This window comes from Pangasianodon hypophthalmus, chromosome 20 (genome assembly GCF_027358585.1).
Source record: "Pangasianodon hypophthalmus isolate fPanHyp1 chromosome 20, fPanHyp1.pri, whole genome shotgun sequence".
Lineage (NCBI taxonomy): Eukaryota > Metazoa > Chordata > Actinopteri > Siluriformes > Pangasiidae > Pangasianodon > Pangasianodon hypophthalmus.
In genome coordinates, this window is record NC_069729.1 from 21,486,283 (window position 1) to 21,498,782 (window position 12,500).

Consider the following 12,500-nt stretch of genomic DNA (forward strand, 5'->3'; position numbering starts at 1 on the left):
TTAGAATTGTAGGAAATATTCTGATTTTTTGTTTTTAATTGCTTATCGCTAATGATTTTTAAAACTTGTATATATTTACAGTATCAGATTTACATTAGTGTTTATTAATAGAAATATTAATAATAATATTTTTACTGTATATGTTTAAAGTATACAGTAAATTTTTATTCTAAATTTGTCTGAGATTAAATGTTTAAATATTTAAATGTGACAAATTTTGGAGGATTTTATAATTATTTTGTACAATTATATAAATATTTCCTCACATAACCGAGCGAGTCTGTAGATTATTATTGCCACATTTTACTATTTAAACTAATAAACAAAAGCAAGAAGTAAATAAAATCCAGCTAGCGAGTTAATACACGTACTGTTAAACGTGAACACGCGGCTAGTTCGAGTTCTTTGGAGAGAAAAAGCCGTGTGGAAAACTGCGACTTCATTAAACTGCAGTTTATAATTTACAGCCGCAGGAAGTCGAGTTATTGATTAACTGCAGCGTCGATCGTCTGATCGCTCACATCAAAGAGAAAAAAAAACATACACGAGGATTTAACCGAGACGAAAAAGATCAAACTAAAGATTATAAAGATTATAAAGATTATAAAGATTAACTGAACATAAAGATATCAGCAAAGTTTAACAAAGTTTACTGGCGTGTAAACCTGCGTGTTTTTTAATGAATCATAAAATACAGGATTTAGAGAAATCTTTAGAATGTTTGGTAAAATAATTGTTGATTGTTTTCTGGATTATACATTTTTTGTTTTGTTTTGTTTTTGTTTTTTTTACGCACAAAACATTTTCTTCAAATTATACAATTTAAAAACATTTATGCTTTAATTGTTACTTAACTTTTTTTATTTTGTTTTTCAGTAAATGCTCCACATTTTTTTGTTTGTTTATTTATTTATTATTATTTTTTTATTACTTTTATTTTTTGTTTAGGGTTTTTTTTGGTGCTCAGTTTTTTCCTTAAATTAGACAAATTAAACATTTTAAACATTAAACATCATTTTTGTGGAAATTGTTCCTTTCTACATGTTTGAGGGTTTTTGTTTGTTTGTTTGTTTGTTTGTTTGTTTTTGTTAATGTTTTGAGGATTTTTGGGACATTTTTTAAATTGAAGTTAATGATTTTTGGTGGAAATTATTTTATTGTTTTGTTTTAGTTTTTTTCAGTAAATGGTAAACGTGTGTTTTTGTTTTGTTTTTGTTTATTTGAGTGTGTAAATGTGGATCGTTTATTAGAGGAAAGTAATTTTGCTCTTCGCTCTTCGTCCTCTTCAGAAGCGTACGTTGTGATTGAAAGCGTTTCCGTGGCGATGAACCGCACCGCTGTGACTGTTTTTCAGGAAATGCCACTTCACTCGTTTCCGCTCGTCCGCTCAGAGCCGCGCTTTCGTTTACACTTTCAGAGCTTTATTCAGCAACAGACTTCACATTTACACTCAGATATTAGCGCTACACACTGACTCGCTACACACTGACTCGCTACACACCGACTCGCTACACACCGACTCGCTACACACCGACTCGCTACACACCGACTCGCTACACACCGACTCGCTACAGACTGACTCGCTACACTCCATCCGACTCGCTACACACTGACTCGCTACACACCGACTCGCTACACACCGACTCGCTACACACCGACTCGCTACAGACTGACTCGCTACACTCCATCCGACTCGCTACACACTGACTCGCTACACACTGACTCGCTACACACCGACTCTCTACACACTGACTCGCTACACACCGACTCTCTACACACCGACTCGCTACACACCGACTCGCTACACACCGACTCGCTACACAGCGACTCTCTACACACCGACTCTCTACACACCGACTCGCTACACACCGACTCGCTACACACCGACTCGCTACACACCGACTCTCTACACTCCATCTGACTCGCTACACACTGACTCGCTACACACCGACTCTCTACACACCGACTCGCTACACACCGACTCGCTACACACCGACTCGCTACACACCGACTCGCTACAGACTGACTCGCTACACTCCATCCGACTCGCTACACACCGACTCTCTACACACTGACTCGCTACACACCGACTCTCTACACACTGACTCGCTACACACCGACTCGCTACACACCGACTCGCTACACACCGACTCGCTACACACCGACTCGCTACACAGCGACTCTCTACACACCGACTCTCTACACACCGACTCGCTACACACCGACTCGCTACACACCGACTCTCTACACACCGACTCGCTACACACCGACTCTCTACACACCGACTCTCTACACTCCATCTGACTCGCTACACACTGACTCGCTACACACCGACTCTCTACACACCGACTCGCTACACACCGACTCGCTACACACCGACTCTCTACACACCGACTCGCTACACACTGACTCACTACACTCCATCTGACTCGCTACACACCGACTCGCTACACACCGACTCTCTACACACCGACTCGCTACACACCGACTCGCTACACACCGACTCGCTACACACCGACTCTCTACACACCGACTCGCTACACACCGACTCGCTACACACCGACTCGCTACACACTGACTCGCTACAGACTGACTCGCTACACACCGACTCACTACACTCCATCTGACTCACTACACACCGACTCGCTACACACTGACTCGCTACACACTGACTCACTACACACTGACTCGCTACACACCGACTCGCTACACACCGACTCGCTACACTCCATCTGACTCACTACACACTGACTCGCTACACACCGACTCGCTACACTCCATCTGACTCGCTACACACTGACTCGCTACACACCGACTCTCTACACACTGACTCGCTACACACTGACTCGCTACACACTGACTCGCTACAGACTGACTCGCTACACACTGACTCGCTACACTCCATCTGACTCGCTACACACTGACTCGCTACACACCGACTCTCTACACACTGACTCGCTACACACTGACTCGCTACACACTGACTCTCTACACACCGACTCGCTACACACTGACTCGCTACACTCCATCTGACTCGCTACACACTGACTCACTGCAGACTGACTCGCTACACACCGACTCGCTACACACCGACTCGCTACACACCGACTCGCTACACACCGACTCGCTACACACTGACTCGCTACACTCCATCTGACTCGCTACACACTGACTCACTGCAGACTGACTCGCTACACACTGACTCGCTACACACCGACTCGCTACACACCGACTCGCTACACTCCATCTGACTCGCTACACACTGACTCGCTACACACCGACTCGCTACACACTGACTCGCTACACTCCATCTGACTCGCTACACACTGACTCACTGCAGACTGACTCGCTACACACTGACTCACTACACACTGACTCACTACACTCCATCTGACTCACTACACACTGACTCGCTACACACTGACTCACTACACACCGACTCGCTGCAGACCGACTCGCTACACACCGACTCGCTACACACTGACTCGCTACACACTGACTCGCTACACTCCATCTGACTCGCTACACACCGACTCACTACACACTGACTCGCTACACACCGACTCGCTACACACCGACTCACTACACACCGACTCACTACACTCCATCTGACTCGCTACACACCGACTCACTACACACTGACTCGCTACACACCGACTCGCTACACACCGACTCGCTACACACCGACTCGCTACACACCGACTCGCTGCAGACCGACTCGCTGCAGACCGACTCGCTACACACCGACTCACTACACACCGACTCACTACACTCCATCTGACTCGCTACACACCGACTCACTACACACCGACTCACTACACTCCATCTGACTCGCTACACTCCATCTGACTCGCTACACACCGACTCACTACACACTGACTCGCTACACACCGACTCGCTACACACCGACTCACTACACACCGACTCACTACACTCCATCTGACTCGCTACACACCGACTCACTACACACCGACTCACTACACTCCATCTGACTCGCTACACACCGACTCGCTACACACCGACTCGCTACACTCCATCTGACTCGCTACACACCGACTCACTACACACCGACTCGCTACACACCGACTCGCTACACACTGACTCACTACACACTGACTCGCTGCAGACCGACTCGCTACACACTGACTCACTACACTCCATCTGACTCGCTACACACCGACTCGCTACACACCGACTCGCTACACACCGACTCGCTGCAGACTGACTCGCTACACACTGACTCGCTACACACCGACTCGCTACACTCCATCTGACTCGCTATACACTGACTCGCTACACACTGACTCACTACACACTGACTCGCTACGCTCCATCTGACTCACTACACACTGACTCACTACACACTGACTCACTACACTCCATCTGACTCGCTACACACTGACTCACTACACACTGATTCACTACACTCCATCTGACTCGCTACACACTGACTCACTACACACTGACTCACTACACTCCATCTGACTCGCTACACACTGACTCGCTACACACTGACTCACTACACTCCATCTGACTCGCTACACACTGACTCGCTACACACTGACTCACTACACTCCATCTGACTCGCGGGAACTGTGTTCTGATTCGGTTACAGTGTCACTTGGGGGCGGGAACTGTGCTCTGATTGGTTACAGTGGCATTGGGGGGGTGGGGGGGGGGGGACTGTGTTCTCATTGGTTACAGTGGCACTGGGGGGCGGGAACTGTGTTCTGATTGGTTACAGTGGCACTGGGGGGGGGGGGGGGGGAACTGTGTTCTCATTGGTTACAGTGGCACTGGGGGGGGGGGCGGGAACTGTGTTCTGATTTAGTTCGTGCGCATGAACTAATCATTTTTTCTCATCTTTACGTTAAACGCACAGCCGTGATGAACATAAACAAATTAAACACTCACATTCCTTGAGTCGCTTGAACAGGTGAATGTAGTGAAATGAATCAGTGAAGTGAATCATATTGACCTTCGCCGCTGTGAGCGAGCGAACGCTGCGTCCTGAGCCTCACACTCCTCACTGTTCTGGTACAGAATACCCACAATGCACTGCAGGGTGCAGGGAACAGGAAGTGGTGAACCAGGTCAGCCATTCAGACAGGAAATAGCTTTGAGACTGATATTGTTTTTGGTTTTTTTTACATAACCTTTTGAATTGTAAATGTCACAGGTATTGTGGTCAGTTTATAACACAGTCAACAAAAACAGGAAGTGAGGTCGTGGATTCGTATCGCCCTGTGGTTCTGAATAAAGAGAGGAACCGCACGCTGACACGCCAAACATCCCGTTTCACACACTTTCAGTTTTACTCTATGCTTTAACTAAACCGGTTTGGTCTATCGCACACACACACACACACGCGCACACACGCACACACACACTCACACACGCGCGCGCATACACACACACACACACACTCGCACACACACACGCACACACTCGCACTCATGCACACACACACACGCGCACACACGCACACACACACTCACACACGCACGCGCATACACACACTCGCACACACACACACACACGCACACACACACACACACTCACACACGCACTCATGCACACACACACACACACGCACACACTCGCACTCATGCACACACACACTCTCACACACGCACACACACACTCTCACTCACGCACACACACACTCTCACACGCACACACACACACGCGCACACACACTCTCACACGCGCACACACACTCTCACACGCACACACACACACGCGCGCACTCATGCACACACACACTCTCACACACGCACACACACACGCGCGCATACACACTCACACACTCACACACACACTCTCACACGCGCACACACACTCTCACACGCACACACACTCTCACACGCACACACACACTCACACACACACATGCGCATACACACACACGCTCACACACGCTCTAACACACACACACGCGCGCCCACACCCACATCCGTACACACACACACTCACGCACACCCCACAACTACTGTTATTTTTGAAAAATGTGTGTGTGTGTGTGTGTGTGTGTGTGTGTGAGAGAGAGTGTGTGTGTGTTTCTTGTGCACTTTTGAACTTTACAATCATTTTTCCCTAACTGATTTAATCCCAGAGTCTTAAATGAGGCCATATCCCCTACTCCCTATCCCCTATCCCCTAATCCCTACTCCCTAATCCCTACTCCCTACTCCCTATCCCCTATCCCCTAATCCCTACTCCCTAATCCCTAATCCCTAATCCCTACTCCCTAATCCCTACTCCCTATCCCCTATCCCCTAATCCCTAATCCCTACTCCCTATCCCCTAATCCCTACTCCCTACTCCCTAATCCCTACTCCCTACTCCCTAATCCCTACTTCCTAATCCCTATCCCCTACTCCCTAATCCCTATCCCCTACTCCCTAATCCCTACTCCCTAATTCCTATCCCCTACTCCCTAATCCCTATCCCCTACTCCCTATCCCCTACTCCCTAATCCCTATCCCCTACTCCCTAATCCCTACTCCCTAATTCCTATCCCCTACTCCCTAATCCCTAATCCCTATCCCCTAATCCCTTTCCCCTACTCCCTAATCCCTACTCCCTAATCCCTACTCCCTACTCCCTATCCCCTACTCCCTATCCCCTATCCCCTATCCCCTACTCCCTAATCCCTATCCCCATCCCCTAATCCCTATCCCCTAATCCCTATCTCCTAATCCCTAATCTCTATCCCCTACTCCCTAATCCCTATCCCCTACTCCCTATCACCTACTCCCTACTCCCTACTCCCTAATCCCTACTCCCTATCCCCTACTCCTTATTCCCTACTGCATATCCCCTTTTCCAGATTCCCTATCCCTGTTTCATACTCTGGATCCTTTATTCCCTTTCCTTTACTCTCTATGTAAATTGGAAATTTCATCATATTTCCCAAATTTTGTTTTATTTCAGTTTCTGTTTTCTCTGATATCTTTTAAATTGCAGTTGTGGATGTTTACTCAGTACTGCACTGCGTATTAAACAAAGGCACTTGGTCAGAACTGGAGAAATGAAGCTTGGATTCTGAGAGCTGATTATCAACAAACATTTTCTACATTTATGTTCAGGTTACAGTTTTTAAACCACCAGTTTCTAAAAATCTTCTTAAAACCTCCTGATGATGGAGCGTGTTTGTTTCTAAGCTGTTTCAGCGCTATAGCTCGTCTTATTAAATGGTATTAAATGGATTTATGTTGTGTTTGTGTTTGACGGTTGTTTCGTTTGTCTGTGTGTGTGTTACACTCCTGAAGTCTTTACACTGTAACTCGTTATCTTCTTGTTCATTTCCTGTTCGTTAATAAACCAGCAGAAGGTTATAATTAGAGTGTAGTGAATTCTGTTCACTTCAGCGGGTGATAATTATCCTCTCGGTTGTTCCTTTATAAAGTCGTTTCTGATGTGATTCGTGTGTAAAATGTAAAACGTTTGAGTTTTTCATGCTTTTAGACGAAGCATAAAAAAACACTTCTCCAGAGTTTAGGATGTTTTAAGAATATCATGATTAGTTAAATGTAAAATTGCAATATATAATTATTGTTTTAAAAAAATTACATTTTGAAAATACATTTAATCATTTTTTAAAAAAAGTAATTGAAATATTTTATATATTTATGTTCTTTATTGTAGCATAAAAAAAAATTTCTAAAAAATTCTGTATCCTGCTTCACATGAGTCTTTTTCTGCGTCTGAGAATAAGAGCTATAATACAGTGAATTTTATAATGTTGTTTTTTTTTTCTTTTTTTTTTTTTGATTTGATGGTCATCGTCTTTGTTCCTGATTTCTGTTTAATTATTAAACTTATCGATTATGTCATTGCCTTTTATTGGTGTTTGATTTTTTTCCAGCGTGTTTGAGGTTTGATGGTGAGCCAAGTCATTCTTTGGTATTATGATGTATTTTTTCTAGGGACGTTCGCACCAATTTAATGGAAACAAAAAATATTGTCATTATATTGTTGTTTTCAGATCATCAGCGTCACCAGAGTTAAAAAGTCTTCTGTGTTGTTTTTGTTCCTGTTCCAGACGAAGCTCGCTCTAAGAAGTGCGGGATCCTGGTGCACTGCCTGGCGGGGATTAGTCGCTCGGTCACGGTGACGGTGGCGTATCTGATGCAGAAACTCAACCTGAGTCTAAACGACGCTTACGACTTCGTCAAGCGCAAAAAATCCAACATCTCGCCCAACTTTAACTTCATGGGGCAGCTGCTGGACTTCGAGCGGACGCTGGGTTTAAACAGCCCGACCTGCGACAACCGATCGCCCAAAGATCAGCTGTTCTTCACCACGCCCACCAATCACAACGTTTTCCAGCTTGATACGCTCGAGTCGACGTGAAAACACGCCACAATGAATGTTTTTGCCTCCGGAAGAAAGTTTAGAAACGCAATTCGGGCAGCGTTGAATCGTAAAAATTGCCCGGAAAACTGATTGTGAAAGCAGAACCACGGAAACACAGTTTTAGCCGTCACGGCAGCTTTTCCCGCCTTTCTGAAATGGACTGTTCTCTTTTTTTGTTTTTTAAAAATAAAGAGGAAACAAGAGACCAAATGAAACCAGACGGAAACAACAGAAACTGATTTGTCATCAAGTTTTTACAACAACAACAAACTTCCTGTCCTGATGGGTGCCAATCTGGAATTTTTTTATTTTTTAATTTAATTTTTTTTAAAAAAACAGGATCTTGAGAAAGAAAACTCGCTCTACGAAATGTAGGGTTTGGGATTTTAAAACAAAAAAAAACAAAGACAAACACAAAACAAAATTAAAATGCCATACATCTCGACCAACAGCTACAATTTCTAAAAATTCCTGATTGTATCTGACCAACAATAACGGCGTGTCTGTTCATGGGAAATTCCTTGTTTTTTTTGTTTTTTTTAATCGTTTGTTTTGACCTAATGCGCTTTGCACAGAGGAAGCCTTTTACTCTTTTGGCACTTGAAACTGGTACACAAATAAAAAGAGACATTTCGAGGTTGTTAAGCTTGTTAACAAATGGCTCTTAACGAACTTCCTCACTTCCTTCCTAACGAACGTGTTAATTTCTTTACTGACTCACGCTCAGGCCTTGGCTCTCGTTAATATTCAGTATCAGAACCTGACGCATTTGAGCGTGTGCTGCTCGGGTCGAGATCTTTAACCGAAGCGACGTTGCTGGTAAACGAGTGTTTAGGATCGTTTTTTTAACTACTCTTGTCGCTCCTGCGTTAACAGGACGGCAGAAAGTGTGTAGCGAGAGCGTTTCTGCAGGAAGAAACATTCGATCGGAGTCAAAGGGACATGTACGAGTTCGCAGGATTGCTTTAACCGGCCTTATATAACCTTTTTTAATTCTTTCTTATTCTGACTGTTCAGTACTTATTTGTATCTCTCTTTAGAAATCGTCATAAACTTATTAAAATATAAGTGTTCATTTTTAAAGGAATCAATATGTAGTAATAATGACAGCTAATGGTCTCTAACGGGTCAGTCGAGGTTGTATTTGTTACTTCTGCAATATTATCCGAACCAACTTTGCAGTATTTTATACAGTTGAGAAAAAAAAAAAACGCCTCGGGTTTTTAATTCCTCTTTTGTACAAGTATTTCACAATTTCACACTAAAACATACCGCGAATTTCTCAATCCTGCTTCAGAACTGAGGGAGCTTTTCATCCCGAAGTTAAACTTGGCATGTGCTGATAATCGGTTATGTGATATATCACATTATTTAAACGTTTTTGTTTTTTTTTAAATTTTTTTTTGGATGCACCAAAATACAGCCACATTCAGACTTCTATCTTTTGGAATCCCATAATTCCGTTCACTGCGAGTTTGAAAACCACAACAGTGGACACGACTGTCGCTCCGACTGAGGAATACGTAACATGAATAATTTAGCGTCTTATAGCTACAGTTTACTGAGTAAAAGTTGTTTGCTTTCATTAAAAGTTATTAAATTGCACGAGTTACTGTAACACAAAACATGACCACACTTACTAGCATTAATCACCACATTAGCTTGTAATGAGTTCACTTGCTTTTTGCTAACAGTGAAATATCATGATATTGTTATTGTAATATTTCACCGAAATATCAGCACATGGCCAGACATCACACATCGCACATCGCACAACACGAATTCATCACATCGTAGTTACTAATAACCGATTTATTTATTTTTTTGTTCAGTATACGATTGCACCTGGTTCTGTTTATAAACCCCACAAATCTCAATATTGTGCTCTATGATATTCCTGTGGCCTTTTTTTGATGTATTTGAATATATCTAATATATCTATATATAAATATAAATATATAAATCTATATTTTATGCAGATATGCAACTGTCTCCTCCTGAATAATTAACGAGGACGACCATTTCTCATGCTTGAAACGACTTTTTATCTGTTAGGAAGTTAACGGCCAATATCAAAAAGGAAAAACGAGGTTGGAGACTCGAGACAGGCCGGAATGGGAATTTTTTACTTTTCATTTTATTTAAAACCGGTGTGATTCCTCATACAAAAAAAAAAAACAGCTCATAAACACAACTGCATTAAAAAATACTAATCAGTAATGGATTAGCAGACGTTCCATTGTAATGATCCATAATAATAATAATAATAATAATAATAATAATAATGATAATGAGAGATTGATTCTGTGAACTGATTGTAAGTGAAACTAAATATTATTTGAATCCCAAAAAAAAAATAATCAACAAGTCAGAAAAAATAGTCAAGTCTAGAAATAAAAACAGCTAAACAATGCTAAATAAAATCACGGAAAACTGTCTGAAGAATGTCAGTAACGTTAAGTGAGTCAGTATTAACACACTCTCAGCTCCTGCTTCCTTTCTGTTCTCAACATTTAGCACAACAATGCAAATTTCCAAAGGATCATAAAAAACGACTGTTTCTTTTTCCCAGTATTAGCTAAAAATAGCTTTAAATATAAACTAGCATTGTGTATAAACATGCTAACACACTAAATACTATTGTAATACACATGCTTCACCACAAACCTGAAACCTCTAAAATTGTTTTTAGCCTGTTTACTGTACTGCTACTTAACTTATACAGCATATAATAAACACGCTAACACATGAACTAGTACTGTATACGTTTAATGTTAAACAATAATTAACATTACAGTGAAAACGCTAACACACCAACTAGCATTGTATAATCGTATATAATGTTTTATCCTGTTTAATGTAATGTTATTTTGTGGCTAACTCATTAGCCAGCATTGTAGTAGACATGCTAACACCAAAACTAGCACTTAAATAATCGTGAGTTCGCTAGCCTGAGCAGTTTTAAATCGCTCTGTCACTCATTTCTGGTGTAATGTTTGGCTTTAAAAAATTACAATTCTAGTGTATTTTTAAAAAGAAAGGAAAAAGTGAGAATTACACCGGTTTATCGTATATCGCTAACCCCCGCCTCGCCCGACTCGAGTCTTACGCCACCGTAAGGATTGAAACTGATTCCTGTACGAACTTTGTGTTTATTGTTTAATTATTTAAATCTAATTCCTTGATTTCAAGCTGCTTCTTTGTGGAGGAATGTTCGTGTCTCTGTAACAGTAAATACTTTTCATCTGTATTTTTGCCAGAAGCATCGCAGAAGCTTCGATTTCTGCGTAAATTTTATTGTAGCTATAAAACGAGGATGAGGCGGTTTTGAGTTTCGCGAGAGGAACAGAAAAACGAGTAAATAACAAACGTGTGTATCTTACCTCACTGAGGACTTTTTCAGGGATTTTTTGACAATGCGTCTGCGTCATGTTACAGCTTCACTATACCTGATGATTAGCTGTTTTATATGTGCTGTATACATTTTTTTTTAAAAGATGCAATCTATATAATGTGTATAAAGTGGGCTTGGTAATGGGGAAGTTTGAATTTTTTTGTTCTGATTTATGAAGGATATGAAATTGTCCATATGTGTTGTATAGTTGTATGGAAACCAACACGAGACATGTTTATACAGCAAATAAATATTGAATTATTTTTTTGGTTAACTTTGTCCACTTTCTTTCTCTGGTTTTGAATTGAAGAAAACCAACAAGAAAAACTAATGAAGAAACTACAACAATATCCAGATTTGTTCTTTTGCCAGTTGAACATAGCAAAGTTTTCAATTATTAAATAGTTAGCAATAACCTGCTGTGATAACTTTCGATAGCTAGCATCCTCATCGTGTACTAACACCAAAGCAAAACTCAAGTACGCTGCATGTCTTGACTTTGCCAAGTAAGTGAGGAGGTAAAATTGGGCGGGGCTTAAGTTACAATCGATCCATCAATCATTAACTTATGACAATGTTTGCTTTTTGTAGTTTGATGTAGTGCTTAGCATCACATACTGATTTGAATTACACTGTAAAATAATTTAACTATAACTAGCTTACAAATGAACTCACTACTGCTTTTAATTAATCTAAAGGTAACTAGCATGCTAGCTAAAAGTTCTTTGTAGGAATACACAGGAAG

At 42.0% G+C, this 12,500-nt stretch overlaps 2 protein-coding genes across 2 annotated transcripts in view; both read left to right on the forward strand.

Annotated features, from left to right (window-relative positions):
* Nucleotides 1-12,029, forward strand: part of dusp7 (dual specificity phosphatase 7) — an 18,569-nt gene extending 6,540 nt beyond the window's left edge. Inside the window, exon 3 of the mRNA XM_026932832.3 lies at nucleotides 8,048-12,029. Coding sequence (XP_026788633.1) covers nucleotides 8,048-8,358 — 311 coding nt within the window. The 3' untranslated portion in view covers nucleotides 8,359-12,029. The remainder of the gene's footprint in view (nucleotides 1-8,047) is intronic.
* poc1a (POC1 centriolar protein A) overlaps nucleotides 1-12,500 on the forward strand; it is a 256,921-nt gene that overhangs the window by 57,161 nt on the left and 187,260 nt on the right. The window lies entirely within an intron of this gene.